This window comes from Eurypyga helias, unplaced genomic scaffold, assembly GCF_000690775.1.
Source record: "Eurypyga helias isolate BGI_N326 unplaced genomic scaffold, ASM69077v1 scaffold6843, whole genome shotgun sequence".
Taxonomy (NCBI): Eukaryota; Metazoa; Chordata; class Aves; order Eurypygiformes; family Eurypygidae; genus Eurypyga; species Eurypyga helias.
The window spans coordinates 11074-31066 of NW_010239120.1; the positions used below are offsets into that span (position 1 = coordinate 11074).

At 43.3% G+C, this 19993-nt stretch overlaps 1 protein-coding gene across 1 annotated transcript; it reads left to right on the plus strand.

The window, feature by feature from the left end:
- The first annotated feature begins 533 nt into the window (after positions 1 to 533).
- On the plus strand, positions 534 to 19312 carry ADNP (activity-dependent neuroprotector homeobox). The gene is made up of 4 exons (XM_010148031.1): positions 534 to 822; positions 11545 to 11657; positions 13042 to 13134; positions 15094 to 19312. Exons 1-4 carry the CDS (start codon positions 534 to 536, stop codon positions 18232 to 18234), a joined length of 3636 nt encoding a protein of 1211 aa, XP_010146333.1. The 3' UTR covers positions 18235 to 19312.
- Positions 19313 to 19993: the final 681 nt, after the last annotated feature.

The following is a 19993-nucleotide window of genomic DNA, read 5'->3' on the forward strand; positions in this document are numbered from 1 at the left end:
TCTGTGCCCCCCCTCCCCCCCCCCCCCCCCCCCCCAAGAAAAAAGTTGGCTATTTTCAACCAAATTTGGTAGAGACAGAGGTCTGAAAAGCTAAATAAGCACCTGTACGTTAAGGGTCGATCTCCAGTGGGAGATCAACGGGGGTTTGAACGTTGACAAGCTTCATTCACAACTCTCCCATCAGCCTCTCCCTTCAGTTGGATGCAGCAGTGCCAAGTGCCTGCCGAAAGCGCTGCGGGAGGAGTTGTAGGGGGGGGAGGGGGCTAAAGAAATCAGCCTGCTTAGGCCCAGGATTTTAGGGGCTGACTCTAGCGTGTGCCAGCTGGGAGGTGTGCCCGGAGCTGAAGGTAGCAACTTGCCTGTGGCTGTCTAATCCGGGTTTGCAGAGAGTTTCGGAGGAAAGAGAAGCAGTAAATTATCTTGGCTTAGTATTTGAAGTGTTCACCTCCAGATGAGTTGTTGGTGCCTGACGGAGTGCATGTACAGTACTTGATTCCATGGATGCGATATTATTACAGGTACAGCAGCAGCTCATGATGCCCCGTAAAGCTTTTCTTTCCCAGAAAGAAAAGCAGGCTCGTGCCAGGGAAAGGGATATGTTAAAAAAGAGGAGGAGGCGACAAGACTATCTCAAAAGAAGCGTGGAGCCGCAGAAAAATGCAGAAACAATAAAATGGCACAGGGATGATGAGAAGAGGAGAGAAAATGAGCAAGTTAAGGACAAAGATATCAAGAAGCGATGGAGACAGGAGACAGAGCGACGGAAGAATGTGGACGCTATGAATTGGCGCAGGGAAGATGAGAAGAGGGAAAATGAGCGAGGTAAGGACCAAAGAGGCCAAGAACCAGCAGAGAAAGCATAAGGGGGAAAGAGCGATGAAAGGATGGACCTTTTGGAGCAGCAGAGGGGTGATGAGGGGGAGAAGGGAAAAGAGTAAGAACAATTCCATTTTATAAACTTGGGCAGAAGTAACAAAATATTAGTATCTTTTTGTTTTGAATTTATAGGAAATCTGCTTTAATGAATTACAGTTCTTGCAGAGGTAATGATTTTAATAGACAAGATTGATCTGAATAGAGATGTATCCAAACTCGGAGTCACAACGGGGTAGAAAAGGCTGGGTCTACACGTTGCTTATGACATTGTTTTGCACACATGCTCACAGCCAATACTCTTTGACAGGAATAAGGTTGTGCTTCAGATCTCCAGAAGGTTCAGGTTTTCTCAGTCTTAATCCATGTAAATGGCAGCCTTAGGAAAGGAAGGGTCAACCGAATGTGCCTGTAAAAACCCTTGGAAAGTTGCTTTTTTATTGCATTTTCTATAGGACTTCTTTTATCTGGAGTTACAGGGTTTTTTTGTGGTAGCCCTGAAATGTCGGTTGTAGGTTTATGAACTGGCTGTGGATTTCTGCTGGCTGAGAGTCTAGTCCTTTCAAAGTTCTGGTCTGACTTTAGAAATTTCGAGCCCATAAAGGCGGGGGTGCCTTTGCAAACACTGACCATAGGTTGCTGCCCTCTTCACAGCTGGGGATGCTGGGCCGCTTCGCCTACAGCGTGTTCACAGGGAGCACCGGGGGAGAGGGGCCCTCGCACTTAACCTTCGGTGCCTCTTCTTGGCAGTAGTAAAGAACTAGCTGTCTGGGAATGAGAAACTGATTCGTGTTTGGTTTAGGATTAAAGATCTAAACTTCTTTTTACTCCATGAAAGTGTTTTGGCACCCCGGTTTTGACTGACAGTTACGATGAGACAGTCTGGAAGGAGGTAGCTGCAATACCAGCAGAGAGTTGTGTAATTAATAAGGCATCTAACTCCTACGTGGCTGTGTACTGAGTGTGGCTGAGTGATTTTATTTCTCTACAAAACCAAAGTGCTCAACAAACTCAGTATGCATAAAGCTGTGCTTTTTAGTGCCAATCCTTTCAATTGAGCCAAAAAAATAGAGTGTTTAAGGGGTAGGGCGAGGGGTAAACATTGCTTATTATGAATAACTCATATGTATAATTTCATTATGTACTCAGTATGCTCTCAAAACGAGGTACCAGCTTTCCACCTCTCAGGTTCCTGTGAGGTTCCCATTGTAGGCCTGGGAAGCATCAGCTGGCAAAATAAATTGTACATCAAAAGAATTGATAAATGCATGTAAAAAAAATTGCTTCCAGGAGCCTCACTTTTATTTCCATAAATTTCTCTCTTTATTCTGAATTTTCAGTTGGTACTCGCTAGGAAAGTATGATTTTTGTAGTTTTCTTCTTAATTGGCTGCTGTTTCTTGTGTTCTCAGCTCGGTGAACTTAGAACTGTGTTCATTAAATTTCCAAAAGAAAACAAATGGAACAGCCAGATAGTAACTTTCCAACTATTCCTCTAGTATCATTAGCCATGTTGACATCATACTTCTCTTGTATGAGGGGAAAAAAGAAGTACAATCCACAGCACCATGCATTCCACTGGCTTGGTTCCGCTAGCAGACCGGTACTTCAGAAGAACTGGTGGCCACTGGAAAGAGCGCTAGGATACCTCGCCTGCTCACCCTGGGCTGAGAGGCCAGTAGGGGAAACACAGGCACTAGGGGGTTTTGTTTATAGCTTTTGGGGATCCCATAACTGGTGTTTACTTGCCGTTTCACGGTGATGCTCCTCACAAACCTTGTTGAGTGAAGACATCTTCCTCAGTGAAACGTTCAGGGTCGCCTACCATTGTGTGCTTGCTGGCCGTGGAAGGCTTTTCTGATGGCGTAAGGAAATGGTGTGTTTTCAGTGAAGCATAAAGAGAAGAAAACCTAGACTAGTGCTGTCTTGCTTTCTTTGCACAGCAAGGTTTTCCTCCAGATCATTTCTTTAGGCCTCTGAACTATCTCTGGATGAAAACCATCATCTTAGTAACAAGGCTGACATCAGAAATACACTTGCTGCTTGTTAGAACGAAAGTAACTAAAGCTCAAACGTGAAACGAGCACAGCAAGTGCTTTGAATAATATTGTCCAAAAATGACAGTAAGGTGATGAGGCAGATTTGGAATATTTACTGAAGATTTTCGCTGAGAGGAAAAGGCTGTCTTGTTCTGCAACTGCTGCATCTGCCCCAGAATCAGAATAGCAGTTACCTCGTGGGGCCTTTGTTCACCGTGGCACTATAGAACTCTAAAAGAGGTGTGCGGTGTGGTGTTTTATGTGAATTGATTTTCCAAGTAATTATACAGTAATCTTTTTTAACTCATGCTTTGACTCGGTTTTCTAGGTGGTTCCAGGCCCTCGGTAATGGATGTGTTGGTCCAAGGGCGGAACTGCGTGGCCGTGTTCACCTGGGGCTAGTACAGTGGGGGTGGCTTATTCTTAATAAATACTAAATATGGTTTAAAAATCACTCTTGAGTAACATAACAGGAGGATGTGTCAGGCTCCACATTCGGGATGGTTTCATGGTTTTTAGGGTTTGGTTTTTTTTTTTAGTGTTTCCATCTGGAATTTGAAGTGCTTAAGAGTAGCTGGTTGGCGAAGAGCTAATTCGGAACTGAAGGTCCCTGCAAGTCTAAGTGCTAAAATATTTTTTTAAGTGCTAGGTGGAAGAATTTGGGGTTTGTTGAACTTCTCTGTGACTACACAGTGGTTAATTTTTGGGCTACACCTTGTTTCCTTTCTGCTTTTTTGTCATGCCATAAAAAATAGAAGTCTTGATTTCCTGTGTCTTAAGGTATTTGCACTGTTAAGTTGCTAAAACGAAGCAGAAATCTGCTCTAGTCATGGGGGTCTGTCCCTCCCGCTCACTTGAACTCTTGGTTTTTTTCCTGAATATTGTTCACATTAGTGCTCCTGAGAACGTTTCAAGGTGTTACGCAATTTTTTTCCCCCTACTAGTATTTTCTTTTGCCAGCGATGGCTACGGTCAGGAGGTGGAGTGGAGAGAGGAAGCCCTTTGCTGTGAAGCAATATTAACCTTGAGGTGAGGTCCCTTTTTTACTACCATGGCGAACTTGAGTGCTTGGAAAACACTGAAGAAGCCTTTGATTTTAAACCAGTGAGGCACAGTGTTGTTGTCTCTTTTAGTTGCTTCCTGAATCTTGGACATAATTACTAATTTAAATCAGTCGGTCTGTGTTATGTCCTGGCCCATTGCCATTTCAAGATGTGATGCTGTTGAGTGATTGAACTGCAGGTTCCTGCAGACTTGTCAAACTTCTGAGGTCTTCATAGTCATTTTCTGCCCTGATTTTGAGGTTAAAAGGTGCACATACCCGAACTGCACTTGAGATTAAATTCTTCCTTCTGGGAGCCCTTGCAGCCTGTTAAAGCCAGAGAGTGCTTCAGTTCTCCAGCGCCCAGTACTGTGTACAACTTTGAGTTCTGTGACGTCTCCTAACTGCAGTTCCCCTGCTGACCTTGCAAATACCCTTTGCTTTTTCACAGAACCTCCCCTCCTGCCCCGCTTCAGATTTTTGGATGAAGATCTGCAAGTACTTCATTCGGGCCTTTTTGTCAACGTGTGTGCACTACCTGGGAAACCTGTTTTTGGCTTTTTGTCAGTGCACTGCATAGCGGCTGTTGCCCAGAGCAGTGAAATAGTACTGCATGAGGTTTGTCTAAAATAGGTGGTTGCATCTCCAGAATATGACTGAGATGAAAAGCCAAGTACAGTGTTTCTAATTTAGTAATGATATTTTGCTTTTTTTATAGCTTGCCTTTCCTTCTTACATGTGAATTATTCTAGAAACAAGTACCTGGCTAGACTAGACCTTTATGCTAGGTACTGCATAAATACAGAGCAGAAGCAGGTTTCTCTCATTTCTTACACAGGCTGCTTATTTTACCATTATTTTGTGACTGCTATGTCCAGACACTGCGTGTACAAGCACACTAACGACGAGTGAGATCTTACTAAATCAGCCTGGGTTAATAATCCATTTTCTTAAGCACCTGAAGATACCACCTGGGTATGTCTAGTAAAGACATTGTCGGTCTTGGTTTTAAGTAAGCGTTTGGTCTCTGCACCCAGCACTTCAGTGTAGATTGATGTGTAACAAGGGCTTCCCAGGGTATTTGTAGGTGGGACCCAAGTCTAGAAGTAGGAAACAGAAGCGCAGACGCAAACTTAATTCTTCCTGTGTATGTTTGAATCATGAACTTGAAAATAGCTGGTTGACCTAAGAGGCACATCTCATTATTCCTCTTATTTAATGAGCATGAGAAACACTCAGGTTTCTGTAGAGTTTTTTGCTGAACATACGTGGTTGTCTTGATTGACTTTTCCATGAGTGTGCAGGTGAATGAATAGGATAGAGTAGACCCATATGGGAAAATAATAAAAATCAGTTGGGCCTTGGCTACTGTAAAACAATATATGGAAATACAGGATGACCTGCTGACTAGACTCCTGGGCTGGAATTGTCACTGATTGGGTGAAATCATCTCAGGATAAAGGAATTCCTCATTTATTTTAAAGAAGAAGAAAAATAAAAATGCTGAGTTGCTTTTGAAAGCCGCTTGGAGACCTCAGAAGTTCTGTAGTGAGGCTGTAATAAAACCATCGGGAATTGGTAACTGATAGATGTGTAAAGCCTGAGTGGCTTGTGCTTAGTGAAAAGCCATGTGCCCTTCTGTTTCTCTTCACTGAAGTGCAGGGAATTTAAGACCGTTCGTTTGGGGCATTTCAGTAGAAAACCAGGAGAAATAGCATGAAACTAAACTATTTTACAGAAGGATCACTTGGGCTGTGACCCTTTATTATGGGCATCCTTTGCTGTGGCGCTGGCTTCGGTGCCAGATTAAAGCACTGGTGGGTTCTGTCAGTACTGGATGCTGCATTCCTTGGTATTGTGTTCTGTTAACGTAAGTACTTGGATCTAAGCTTCAAGGCAGCAAGAAGCAGCCCTGGCAGTGAAGAATTGATATTCCAGGTGTCCTGTCCTAAACATCAGCTTTTGGTCAGATGAAGGACACCCCACTTCAATAGCATTAATGCCTAAATGATTATTTGAGAGACTTCTTAATCCCAGCTGTTTTAATATTCAGGGATGTGCCCGCAGTGTGCTGTGTCTGTTGCAATTACAGTTTGAGTTACTTGCTGTAGATAGACACAAATGGAGATGCCAAAAGCTCTTTGCAGTCACAAACCATAATAATATCAGAGTATATCTGGCTCTCCAGTATTTATGATGAAATGGCCAAGAAACTTCCCAAATAAAATTAAGTGTATTTGCTTAAGGATGAGTGTTTTTTTAAGATTAGGTGAGTTAAGATTCAGTTGTCAGGCAGAATTTGCAAAGTAAAGCTCATCTTAAGTTTTCAGATGTAAAGATCTGATTCCATCCTCTACTATGATGTGTTGGGATAGGAAGAGCCTTACAATGTCTCTAAGACTTGAGTGTGAGGCAGGCGGGAGGGCAGAGCCAAGAAGATGATGCAGACCGAACAGAGCTCCTGTTTTCAGGCACTCCTCAATAATTTTTCTTTATCACTTCAGTTTATGTATATCGTGGTATATTTGGCATCTCTGGCTATAGCAGATGCAGTAATTAAGAGAAAACATTTGATTCTTTTTATGAAGAAGTTGTTAGTGGTGATTTGTACTAAAATGAGCATTGTTTTGAGACTTGTGGCTGGTTTTCAGGTTTACAAGTGATTATTGCCCAAAGACAAACTCTGCTGACTCTTGCTTTGTCATGAGGAAAAATGTGGTTTCTTTCCAAGCAAAACGAGTGTCTTCAAGTGGGGACATCAGTTTTGAAGAAAAAAGCACAGCTTGCTAGAAGCTTTAAAACGTAGTGTTTTCATGCACTGATGTTTCCACAGCTGATTTTATTGCAGTTATTTTGCACTAAAATTACTAGGACATTATCTCCTTGGGTTTGAAGTTCATTTGAAAATATTCAAATCCTGAACATACTGAACTATGCTGCTTCACAGAATTTTTGATGGAAAAATCGAGCCTACAGGTGGCTACACAGGCGGTGCTGAACGCGTTACTGAACCACTGCAGTACAGCGCTGCTTGCTCCGTTGCTCTTGGAGCAAAGGAATTAGTGGAGCTGTGATCACTTTCTTGGCTGCATTAATATTTTTCACTCTAGCTCTGTGAACGGCAGCAGTAAGAACTTGTAATAAATTGCTCTTCCTGAGTGTAAAACAAGAAGGATTATGCTGTGCTTTGAAAGCAGACTTGTGTTACTTCAGTATAACTTCCTGTTCAAAGCCGTACTTCCCAATTCTGGTTATGGAAGAGGGTATAAAATATTAAGGAAGCATGGGTATTTTTCCAATTTTTGATCTGTGTTTAAGGATACAAATCTGCTCTGCACTGTGTGGTATTTTTGTTATTAATACAGTTATTAATACTAATAATTAACTATTAATGCAGTTCTAGTATCACACAAGTCAGATGTGTTTTAAGTCATGGAGAGAAGTGACCGTGGGCTCAGCATGGAAAGCAGTTTCATAGTGGCTGGCCTAGGAGAAAAAACTGCAGGTTGGAGTCACTTTTTCCACCTGGAAATGTTACGTTTCACTTACTGTTTCAACTACAGATCAAAAATAGAGAAAACACTACTTGGAAATTGCAATCAGACACAACCTTAATGAGCCATTCGCGTTAACCAGTAGGCTAGTTAGGGGTTGAAATCCTTAAGCAACAGCATTTTTGCTCATTGGTCTTTACCAGCTTTTAAACTGATTTGTTACTAGTACTCCACAAATTGGCATTGTTGATCCTCAGCCCTGTTGTTAAATATTTTTAAATATTAAATATGTCTTTAAAACGGATCTAGCTCAACTTTAAGCCATAGTAGACATTGTTTTTACAACTGAAGCAAAATTGCAACCTTCAAATAATACTTTTAGTTCTATTTGTTGGAGTAACTAAACTAATTGTAATATTGCCATTACTCTTACAGACTCACAGAATGGTTTGGGCTGGCAGGGACCTTAAAGATCACCCAGTTCCACCCCCCTGCCATGGGCAGGGACCCCTTCCACTAGACCAGGTTGCTCCAAGCCTCATCCAGCCTGGCCTTGGACACTTCCAGGGATGGGGCCTCCACAGCTTCTCTGGGCAACCTGTTCTAGTGCCTCCCCACCCTCTCCGGGAAGAACTTCTTCCTGATATCCAATCTAAGTCTCCCCACTTTCAATTTAAACCCGTTACCCCTTGTCATGTCACTACAGGCCCTTGTAAAAAGTCCCTCCCATCTTCCTTGTAGCCCCCTGGAAGCTGGGAGGGGAATTTCTGTGGTGTTCATTTTTTAATACAACAATACCTCAGTACAAATTCCTGTTTCGAGGTAAATACCTGTTAATATTTTCAAAAGCTTTTCCACCATTTATGAGCTTATACTTTGTCATAAATGGTATTATTTTTAATTTACTTCATCCAAAATCATGTGAAGTAAGAGTGCAAGTAGCAGGATGCAGGCTCTGCCCAGAGGCTCACACAGGAGCACTGGTAGCACCCTCTGGGCAAGGCCGGGTGAAAAGCAGGGCGGAACCTGGCACGTTCTGCCGTTGCTCCATCACAGCCCGATACACAGTCATAGTTATCAAATCCTCTGTATGTTGAAAGTCTTTGTCTTAAACTCCTCTTCAATGTCTGCCTTTAGAAATAGCTCCCAGTGTAAGAAAGAGGAAAGGGACACGTGGATAAATTTGGAGTTTGAGCAGAAAATTTGATAAAGGAAACATAAGCTTGAATACATATTTCAATAAAATAACTGATTTGCCTGAGTCAGTTTTCAGAGTAACGAGAAGTTAAAAACTTGGGTTCCAACCTTATTTCCTAGTCCTTTATGAGGATTAAAAGTAACTCTCAGGGCAGGAGGGAGTAGCATTCTGAACGGCTGACAGGAATCACTAACTGTTTGAACAGTTGCACTCTCTTGCGAAAGAGGGAGAATGTCTTGGGCCTGGGTAATGTTTGCAACTGCAGATGAAATACTTGATTATAAGAGAGCACAGCTGAGCATGAATGCAGCATTAAAAAAGGGCAGCTCATTATTTCCCATACCAAGTCATTAGAGCCTTCAGAGGGAATGACTGGGAAGTGAGCAGTTTACTGCCATGATCCATTTAATCCCTGCCTTTTCTACAGGCATACTCTGCCACCTCAGAGGTGCTCTTCAGAGCTTGCCTAGGGCTCACCTTATGAGACTTGTCAGCGAATCTACCCGTCAGGTATTTCACTAGAATGCTAATTCTTCATACTTCTAAAGAGGGTTTGAGCTTCCCTCACAGGAAGATGCCAGATAAGGTACAGAACACAACTACTTTTCATGTTGACTGAATTCTGATTTTTTTTCTAGTTCTAATCCTTTTTACTGAGTTGTCTGAAACACCTCTACAGCCACATAAATTAATATACCTGCATTTAGAGTTTTGTATGTGAGGAAATCAAGTTGGTTTTGATTATACTGAATCCTGTTAACAAGTCTTACTCGAAGGAAGTGAATACAGACCATAGAAATACCTTTTTCTGGCCTGTGTTGTTTGAACATTACAGTCATTAGTCACTCTGCATAATGTGTCTAAGTAACTTCATTATTGCAAATACTATTACCTGAGTAATTTGGAATCCCTGAGATTTATAGACAAGGTCTAAACTTTCTATTTCTCTGCTTTCCTAGTTCGTGTAGGATTGACCCTGGTCTGTGCCAGGGGGCAGCCTGATACACGTACCAAAATCCTGAATGGTCAGAGTTGCTTTGGTACCCCTGAAGATTTTCCTGTAGATCTGGCTATGAACTCAGGCTTGTTTCCACTTAGTTTCTAATTTACAGTTGTGATACGAATCCTAAATGTCATGATAGCTTTCTGCTCTTACCCAGGGGCTGTTTCTGCGTTTGTGTCTGTGCCAGGGGGCAGCCTGATACACGTACCAAAATCCTGAATGGTCAGAGTTGCTTTGGTACCCCTGAAGATTTTCCTGTAGATCTGGCTATGAACTCAGGCTTGTTTCCACTTAGTTTCTAATTTACAGTTGTGATACGAATCCTAAATGTCATGATAGCTTTCTGCTCTTACCCAGGGGCTGTTTCTGCGTTTGTGGAAGAGAGTAGAGGCTAGCAGCGTGCGCTAGCCGTGCTGCTTGTAGATTGCCAAACGCGTTGAAGTGGTCTGTATGAGCCCTGTTACATGCACAGCTGCTCCGGTTTGCTTATTCCTGACACTAACCAGTGGTGGTGGTGGGTACCAGGGAATAGAAAGTTGTTAATGACTGCCTGAAAGCGTTACCTGGTGTCCAACTCGGATATTTAATGGCTACAGGCTTCTGTAACTCTGAATTCTGGGCTTCTGCTGGAAAGCATTAAATACTTTCCAGCTTCTAACAAAACAGTAGTTCCATTTGTCGTTGATGTGAGTGGTCTTTGGCAATAGAGGGGATTAATTTCTTGATAGGAATCAAACCTCCTGTTGCTCAAAGCGACATTTCTGAATTGGCTTGCAGAAATATTGATGCTCCAAAAAGCAGCTTTTATCTTCTGGGGTGATACACTACACAACAGGCGTTGGACCATTACAGCCCAGGGAACAGGATAACTGACACTTCTGGGATTTAAGAAGTGCCTTCCCCTTTCCTTTGAGAAAAGCCTACCTTGTTATTGCTGCCTCTACCCCCTCTCACTTCCAGAATAACTGTACGTGTCCAGGGACTCTCGAGTTTCTGTTGTTTTGCACCCTCTGAAAGTGCAGGTGACTTGTTGATGATGGTTCCGTAGCTGAGCGAGCACTTCGTCTAACGGTAACAGCGTGCAGGCTGAGAACAAAATGAGACGAGTTAATAGCCTTTGGGAGAGATCTTAGTGGGAATGGCTGAATCTGGGAATCCACATGTCTGAAAGTTTCAGATTTCTCATAGCTGGGCAGCCCCAGTCGTCAGCTGACAGTTTAGTTGGAGTTAGCCGTCGCTGGGGGGAACTGCAGGGGGGGTTGTCTTGTAGGCAGCTGCGCTTAGGGGTGGTGAGCCATTTCCTGTACTTCTTCCAGTGATGTGTATCCCTGAAGGGCTCTGGCAAGCTTTCAGGTCCCACCTGAATAAAAGAACGTAGAGTAGGCAGCTGTCAGCCAGTGAGGCGCTCAGTACGCTGAAGGGAGGGCCACCCCATAGTGATTTCTTACCGTACCTGGAGCGGAACACAAGAAGCATCGTTCTTGCTGAAGAGACACTACACAATCTGTTTCAGGACTGGCACAAACCTTGACGCTCAGCTTTTCAAATCAGTTTGGATACGTATGCACAGAAAATGAATTCAGCATCGGGGGTCAGTTTTGTGTAGAGACAAACACTGAAGGAAAAAACCAAGGTATGTTCAGACGAGCCGATTACTCCTGCGATAGCCATTACGTCAGTTTGTTGCTTTCTGAAGTGCCCTTACCTGGTTCATGGCCATCCTCATTTAAGAGCAAATCAGACCGGGAATGTGGCAGTTTGTTAGTTAACGGTATAGCTCCGCTACTGACATACAGGGGGAATATGAGACAGAGAATTGCTAATCGTTAAAAGTGCAACACTGTTAGACAAAACACATTTGACTTAAACCTTTTCTCTTACTTTCTTTTTCAATAGAAACTATGTTCCAACTTCCTGTCAACAACCTTGGCAGTTTAAGAAAGGCCCGGAAAACTGTGAAAAAAATACTTAGTGACATTGGTTTGGAATACTGTAAAGAACATATAGAAGTAAGTATGATGCCTCCCAAGCGTGGTGATCAGAGTTACAATGCTCCGCACTTAGTAGGGCTCTGAGGTCTTAGTGTCTGACATTGGGGTTTTTTAGGCCTGTTTCACAAAATGTTAAAGTTTTACTGTGAATTTTGAAGGAATCCCCTGTATCCTGTTCCCACATCATGTTCCTGTTCTTATCAGCCTCTGAGAATGATTCTGGGATTCTATTTGAGCCTTGTTCAGACATTGCTACCCTCGCATTGCTTTTCAAGTTCTACGCAAAGTAGGAAGCTAGAGCTAAAATGTACCTGTAAACACTTTTTTAAAAAAAAAATCGGTAGAGACAAGATCCACTTCAGGCTGTGACTGACTTGAGACGTGTCAAAGGTAGGTTGTCTCTTGTTTATGTTGGATTCTTAAAAGTGGCATTTGCTAACAGAACATTTAGGAATGAAGCGAGCACTAGGTGTGCTATAGGATGTTCTTGGGCGACAGAAGATGGTTCTGAGGTTTTCATGAGGTGTTTGTTGGTGCTGAACAGTAGGCCATCGAGTGAAAGACTGACTTCTGAACCGGCCTTAGTTGCTAGAAGGGAAGGGTGTTTGTGCTACTCTCCTGACAGACTTCACCGCTGCCGTCTCGGAACACAGTTTCTCTCCTGAGCGCTGACTGCCGTGCTGCCCGCGTGCACGCTTCAGCTCCTGAGAGTACGCAGAAAATTGACCTGTTTGCTTTGGGTTTTCTGTTAGTGTCTCTTCAAAGAGCATTTAAGTGAGATGTGTTAAGGGTAAAATTGTGAACTGGGACAATGTTACTTCTAGTGTTCGTTTCAGTGGAAATAATGGTTTTGAGTCCTTACATGCTCCTGACTTCAGTGCCAAAGGTGAAATGCCAAAGTACTTGGTAAGATTATTTTCTGAATAGGAATTGGCCTTCTTGGACATCATACATGTAGTAAAACTTTTATCTGAGTTCTTGTGTGAAATTAAAGTAAGAAAAACCTCAAAACCAGTCATACAGCACCCCCTCCCTCCCCACAAAACCCACACATCAGTTACGGTAAAGCGTCTCGATGATCTTAACTGTTTAGCACTAGCCCAGGAATGTTTCTCTGTATGGCTGCTTCTGAAAAAGGGGCAGGTGTGTAATTACAGTCTTGGGTTAATTAGGAGGATGAGTATTGAAAACAGTTCTTCAGGTGTTTTAGGATATTGAGACTATTCACAGCTCTTCACTGTCAAGGAGCTGCACCTGGAATACCCACGTTTCCTTGAATTAATACCTACTGCTTGCCAGCAGCACCTGAGGACTGCAGGGATGCATACAAGAGTCGCTTAAGGGAGCGGTTGGTCTTTGGTTTTGATTCTCTCTACTCTCTTCCCATCTTCCCCTTCTCCAGGATTTTAAACAGTTTGAACCTAATGACTTTTATTTGAAAAACACTACATGGGAAGATGTAGGATTGTGGGACCCATCGCTTACAAAAAACCAGGTTGGTAATAGTTTCTGTTGACACATCTGCTTCTGAGGATGGTTCATGCTAAAGGGCATTTCACAGATATGCCAAGAGCTTTTCCTGTGGCTTTACCCATTGATCTTCATTTGTCATCAGTTCAGGGACACCAAAAAGCTGTGCTGCCTTTTTGTGTTTTTAAGTAATAATCCCGGTGGTTATCTTTGTAATGTGGGTAGCCAGCTACTACAGAACTGATAGGTCAGGAAATCTGATTCACCCTTTGACAGCTGCGTATTAAGAGCCCGTCTTGTTTTCAAGCTTACTGCAATTTCACTGTCTTTTAACAATTAACAATTTTGTACAGTTTGTGATAATTTTTTCACCTTCCCTTCGCTGTTTTCATCATTTTAGCAGAGCATCAAATGGACACATCTAACTGCTGCTCTCTCTGCTGTTGCTGCGGCTCTGCGAGCTGCCAGCCACACCTGAGGATTCTCATAACCTGCCTGTGGCTGAGATTTGGGTTAGGCTCTGTAGTTCTGCACAGCAGACCAAAGTGACTCTGGAAGTCTTACTTTTTGGATGTTTCTGAGCCAGCAGTAAAGGAAACTGGAACTGAGCTAGAGGTGGAGGGAGGAAATAATTCTGTAATAGTGGTGTTACTTGATTCTGATTGAACACATTTAAGGCAGGTTGTGTGCACTGCAGTAGGCTCTACCGATGGCACAGCCTAGAGTCATACAAGCACTGATGGCACGGTGAGAAGAATCTCTGCAAAATAAGCCCTCTTTTAGCAGCTGACAGATCAGGTGTGGCTCTTACAGGAAATGGGAACCTGTATTCTCATGAGTCATAGTGTAGTGTCAGTCTGAAAATGTCCCTTTCTTACTCTGCTCCATAAAATACACTGATGTCCTTTTCTCTCGTTAATTCCAGAATAAAAACTGTAGTGTAAAAGGAGACAGCTTTTGTTTAGCTCGTTTTGTTGTACCTTGTCTCCAGCCTACCAGATGTCTGAGGCTTCAGAAGGTGGACAGAAGCACATACTCTTACATACTTATGCAGAGGGAGAGTACAACTCTCCAGCTTCTTCAGATGATCTGTAGCTTGATGCACAAGACTTGTTGTGACACTCAGGATGAATGCTTGTAACTACTTGTATGTTGTGTCTTATCCAAAATGCCACGCTGCTTGTGGCCAATCTCAGAGGCCAACGTAACTTGAGTTTCTGCTGCAACAGTTGACAAGGACTGCATTGAAAACTGTTCGATAGAACAGAGATAAAGGGTGCAGGGAAGCCGCAAGTGTGGAATTTTCAAACACCCTTTTTTTCTCTTGATCCAAGATGGTTCTAAGAATCAGGTTTGTGCTTTGATCAGAAGGAAAAGGCTTGGTGGCTCTAAGGGCTGGTGTGGCCTTATTATGTGACTTGGTAAGGTTAAATCCATTTGTTCACCAAAACGAAGTTTAGAAGGGCATCTTTAATATTAAAGCTTGTAAGGGATTAAGTACTGAAACAGCTGAGGTTACCTATCCATCTTACCTCCATAGCCGGTTGGCAGATTTTGGTGGGAAGGGACTCGTGTCTTCTGGTGCAGTCTCATCCTGCTGAAACTGTCCTGCTTGCCTTTTCCCCCAAAAATGAGCTTAGGGTGAACTCTTTCATGCAGCTCAGGGAATGAGGCTTTTTTGGACTGGTGGAGAAAGCTGCTTATGACTTAGCCTTGCATGCCGAGCTCATGGTTAAACTCGTGAGGGACCTCCGGGTTGGCACTCGTCACATCACCTCTGTGTTAACTTCTGTGTCCGTGACAAACTTTCTAGGGCCTGATCTGCAGGCGAGAAAATGGAGGGAAGAAATTGAGATGGTCTGAGAGTGTTGCAGTGGGTCTGGAGACTGTTACTTAGAAACATTGTTTAGAGAAGGTCAGGGATGTTGTTTTTCCGCAAAACTGCTTTTCAGTATTTAGTTTCTGCTTTGTTCTTTGTTTTAAGGACTATCGGACAAAGCCCTTTTGCTGCAGTGCATGCCCGTTTTCCTCGAAGTTCTTTTCAGCATACAAAAGCCACTTCCGGAATGTTCATAGTGAAGACTTTGAAAATAGGATTCTCCTTAACTGTCCATACTGTACTTTCAACGCGGACAAAAAGACTTTGGAAACGCACATTAAAATCTTTCATGCTCTAAATGCCAATACACCGAGTGGAGGCATCAGCACTTTTAAAGATAAAAACAAACATGATAGCCTTAAACCCAAGCAGGCTGACAGTGTAGAACAAGCTGTTTATTACTGTAAGAAGTGCACTTACCGAGATCCTCTGTATGAAATAGTTAGAAAGCACATTTACAGGGAACATTTTCAGCATGTTGCCGCTCCTTACGTAGCGAAGGGAGGTGAGAAGTCACTCAATGGCGCGGTTCCGTTAAGTTCCGGTACCCGAGAGGAGGGTAGTATTCACTGCAAACGATGCCTTTTTATGCCGAAATCGTACGAAGCTTTAGTACAGCATGTCATCGAAGACCACGAACGTATAGGATATCAGGTAACGGCGATGATAGGTCACACTAATGTAGTGGTTCCAAGATCTAAACCTTTGATGCTGATAGCTCCAAAACCGCAGGATAAAAAGCCTATGGGACTCCCTCAGAGGATGGGTCCCCTTTCCGCTGGAAGTGTTCGATCTCTTTCCTCACAGCAGATGATGAACAGACTCACGATACCAAAGCCTACGTTGAATTCCGCGGGAGTGAATATGATGTCAAATGTTCACCTACAGCAAAACAACTACGGAGTCAAATCGGTACCGCCGAGTTACGTCGGTCAGCCGGGGGGAAGGCTAAACTTGAGCGGTAACGCACCGGTTTCTATTTCACAGCAGTCGCAAACCATGAAACAGTTTTCAACGAGTGGCAATGGAAGGCCTTACACTCTCGGAGGGGAACAGAGATCACAGGCCTCGGCAAGATACTCTCTTCAGTCTGCCAATTCATCTTCGCTTTCCTCAGCTCAGCTGAAACAGGCGTCGTTATCTCAGTCACAGGCAGCTTCAAGAGTACTAGGGCAGTCTGGCTCTAAATCTCCTGTAGCTGCTACAGGCCCTTCCGCTGTCAATACATCATCCACCCAGAAGTGGAAAATCTGTACAATCTGTAATGAGCTGTTTCCTGAAAATGTGTATAGTGTCCACTTTGAAAAGGAGCACAAGGCCGAAAAGGTGCCTGCAGTAGCTAACTATATAATGAAAATACACAATTTCACTAGCAAATGTCTATACTGTAACCGCTATTTACCTACTGATACGTTGCTTAATCATATGTTAATACATGGTCTGTCGTGTCCATATTGCCGTTCGACCTTCAACGACGTCGAAAAGATGGCCGCGCACATGCGCATGGTTCACGTTGATGAAGAAATGGGACCTAAAACTGATTCCACTCTAACCTTTGATTTGACATTGCAGCAGGGTAGTCACACGAATATACATCTCCTTGTCACCACCTACAACCTGAGAGATGCTCCTGCTGCATCTGTAGCTTACCCTGCTCAGAATACCCCCCCAGTTCCTCCAAAACCGCAGCCGAAAGCCCAGGAGAAGTCTGATGTACCTGTAAAAAGTTCTCCACAAGCAGCAGTGCCCTACAAAAAAGATGTGGGGAAAACTCTCTGTCCTCTGTGCTTTTCAATCCTAAAAGGACCCATCTCTGATGCACTTGCACATCACCTACGGGAGAGGCATCAGGTAATTCAGACGGTTCATCCGGTGGAGAAAAAGCTGACCTACAAATGCATTCATTGCCTTGGTGTATATACGAGTAACATGACCGCCTCAACCATAACGCTGCACCTCGTTCACTGCAGAGGTGTGGGCAAGACTCAGAACGGCCAGGACAAAGGTACGTCCTCCTCTCGGCTTGGTCAGTCTCCAGCTGTCGCCCCCGTGAAACGTACTTACGAGCACATGGAATTCTCGCTCATGAAGAAAAGGAAAATGGACGATGACGACTCCCCCTCTGCCTTTGAGGAGAAGCCTGAAGAACCTGTAGTTCTAGCGTTGGACCCCAAGGGTCATGAAGATGATTCCTACGAAGCCAGGAAAACTTTTCTTACAAAATACTTCAACAAGCAACCGTATCCCACTAGGAGAGAGATTGAAAAGCTGGCTGCCAGCTTGTGGCTCTGGAAATCTGATATTGCGTCTCATTTTAGTAACAAGAGGAAGAAATGTGTTAGAGATTGTGAAAAATACAAACCTGGTGTGCTGCTTGGTTTCAATATGAAAGAGTTAAATAAGGTCAAACACGAAATGGATTTTGATGCCGAATGGCTGTTTGAAAACCACGATGAAAAGAATTCCAGGGTCAATGTGAGTAAGACTGTTGATAAAAAAATAAACTTGGGAAAAGACAATGAAAGTTCCTCAGACAGCTATGAGCATCTAGAGGAGGAATACAATGAAAGCGGTAGTCCGTTCGGTCAGCGTATCTCTGATGTTGGTGGGAAAACCTCTTCTGATAGCACGGCGGGGAACCCAGAGGACAGCATATCCAAGGAAATCCCTGAAGAAGATACAGAACGGTCGCCGGAGAAGTCTGGCCAAAAACAAGAGGAAAGCTCTAAATTTGAAGAGATTATTTCTGGTGAAGAACCAGCGAAACTGGTAGGTGATGTTTCGGACAGCGAAGTTGACCAGGATGATCAGGACGACGCTGTTGAGTGGAAAGATGGAGCCTCCCAGTCTGAAAGCGGGCCTGGTTCTCAGCAGGTTTCCGATTTTGAAGATAACACGTCGGAAGTAAAACCAGAAGTGTGGACAGACGAATCCTCCCAAAGTGAAGATGCTGGTAGCAGTAAACCAACTGCTGAGGTGCAAGGGGGTGGATCTGAAAGTGATGAAGAACACTCTAAGTGGAAGAATCGTTCCTATGGAAAAGTAGAAGAGTTTTGGTCTAAGGACCAGTCGCAGTGGAAAAACGCGTCGGAGATCGAGGAGAGCTTGTCAAATCAGCAGATGGAGTGGCAGAACAGCACAATTGACAGCGAGGACGGTGATCAGTTTGACAGCGTGACTGCTGGAGTAGCAGAACCGATGCACAGCAGCTTAACGGGTGTTGAGCTGAGCAGCCAGCAAGCGTAAGCCGCTCCACCTGGAAGCGTCAGTGCTGCCATCCGACCTGCAGCTGTCCCAACACCTTCATTTCAGTGTGACTGCTCAGCTTAGTTCAGACTGGGACTGCCCTTCGAGTGCTAGGTGACGGGGTGTGGTGGCTGTGGCCACTGACACTCCAGTGGTTATTTAAGGATGCTGTTGGCTAATCTTGCTTGAGAAAACCTGCTGGGATGAGCACAGTAACGTAATGTGAAAACGGAGAAGCTGGTGGCTCCAGAATGCACACAGAGAAAAGCAGAGGTTTGTTTTATCTGCATTTTCAACATTTATTTCACTCTTGTACATGTTCAGTTGTATGTCTTTTTAAACATTACCCTTTTTCACATGGTAGTGTAGGGCCAGCCATACAAGCTACCAGTTCGACGTGTATAGTAGACTATGGGGAAATTGATTTTTTTCATGTATCATTCTGAATAGTTGAAATGTATATTTGTACAGTCTTTTAGACCTATTCAAGTGAAGCTTATGAAATTGTTCTTGTGTACCCATCATAGGTTTGTTTCTCTTTTTTAGTGTTGCCCTGCTGTGTAATAAATGCTGTATCTAGTTTACCTAGCAAAAGCTTGAAACTGCTATAGTATGAATTTTGACAAACTTAGTTTTTGCACATAACCTTGTACAATCTCGAAACAGAGGCCAGCGACATAAAAAAATATATCTGGACTCTATTGTATTATAGAATTTTCTTGTTCTGAATACCCTTGACATTACAACTGATGACAAAACGTATTTCAGAGCCATTTTCTGAAATCTTTTAAGCTAAAAAAGAAAAATCACATGCAAGAAACAAGTTTGCAGCTACTAATTTTGACACCTTTTAGATCTGTATAAAAGTGTATTGTGTTGAAGCAGCACACTGAAACAAAAGTGCTGTGTTTTGAATATTTAGTTTTATCTTTAGTTAACACCAACAAGGTGTTGTATTCATTTATACCATCTAATATATGACACACTGTTGTAGTATGTATAATTTTGTGATCTTTATTTCCCTTTGTATTCTTCATTTAAGCATCTAAATAAATTGCTGTATTGTGCTTAATGTAAACATTTGCTTTATTACATGCCAGTGCTACGTTCCTGTTGGGTAAATCCCACCTTGCTACAGGCATCCTTCTCTTTTTTTATTTATTTGTCCTCTTTTCTTCCCCCCAGTGCTCCCCAGCTCTGCTGGGGCACACCCGGACCTGATCTCTTCGAGGATGGTGAAAACCCTACAAAACTAACTTCGGCTGAGTTTGTCTTTGTGAGTTAGCATTCCAGAGCGCTAATTTCGGAATAGAATTGTTGCATGCTGCTTGTTCTGTGTCCTGGAGAGACAAGGGCTATGAATTACTTGCATCCCGTTTTACTTACATGAAGGAAGGTGACTTTCACACATTAAAAAGCTACCGAGAACGGTGTGTCTGTGTGCAACACACGATGTACTGGGGTAAACTGTAGTCGAGCGGTTGGAACGCCGACTTACCGGGTGAAGGCGAAGCAGCATGCCTTGCAGGCTGGAGACTTGCTTCGGCTTTGGGAAGAAGGTGGTTTGAATAGTAAATTGACCTGTGAAATTTCCATTAATGTAAAGGAGGAAACAGTTCTGTGTTCCTCAGCGCTTTAAACAGCAGAAATGTTTCACAGAGATGTTGAGAAAACATGTGGACATGTCTGTAGCGGGTCTGGGTCGGTATAAACTGCTTACCATGCGTGCAGCAGACGGTCCACTCTACCAGCCAAAGAT

What these genes read in the sequence shown, in the direction of transcription:
- ADNP (XM_010148031.1), top strand. Translation starts at nt 534, where the DNA reads ATGATGCCCCGTAAAGCTTTTCTTTCCCAGAAAGAAAAGCAGGCTCGT. An exon ending in GAAGAGGGAAAATGAGCGAG is followed by an intron (nt 823 to 11,544) that starts GTAAGGACCAAA and finishes CTTTTTCAATAG; the next exon opens with AAACTATGTTCCAACTTCCT. An exon ending in CATCGCTTACAAAAAACCAG is followed by an intron (nt 13,135 to 15,093) that starts GTTGGTAATAGT and finishes CTTTGTTTTAAG; the next exon opens with GACTATCGGACAAAGCCCTT.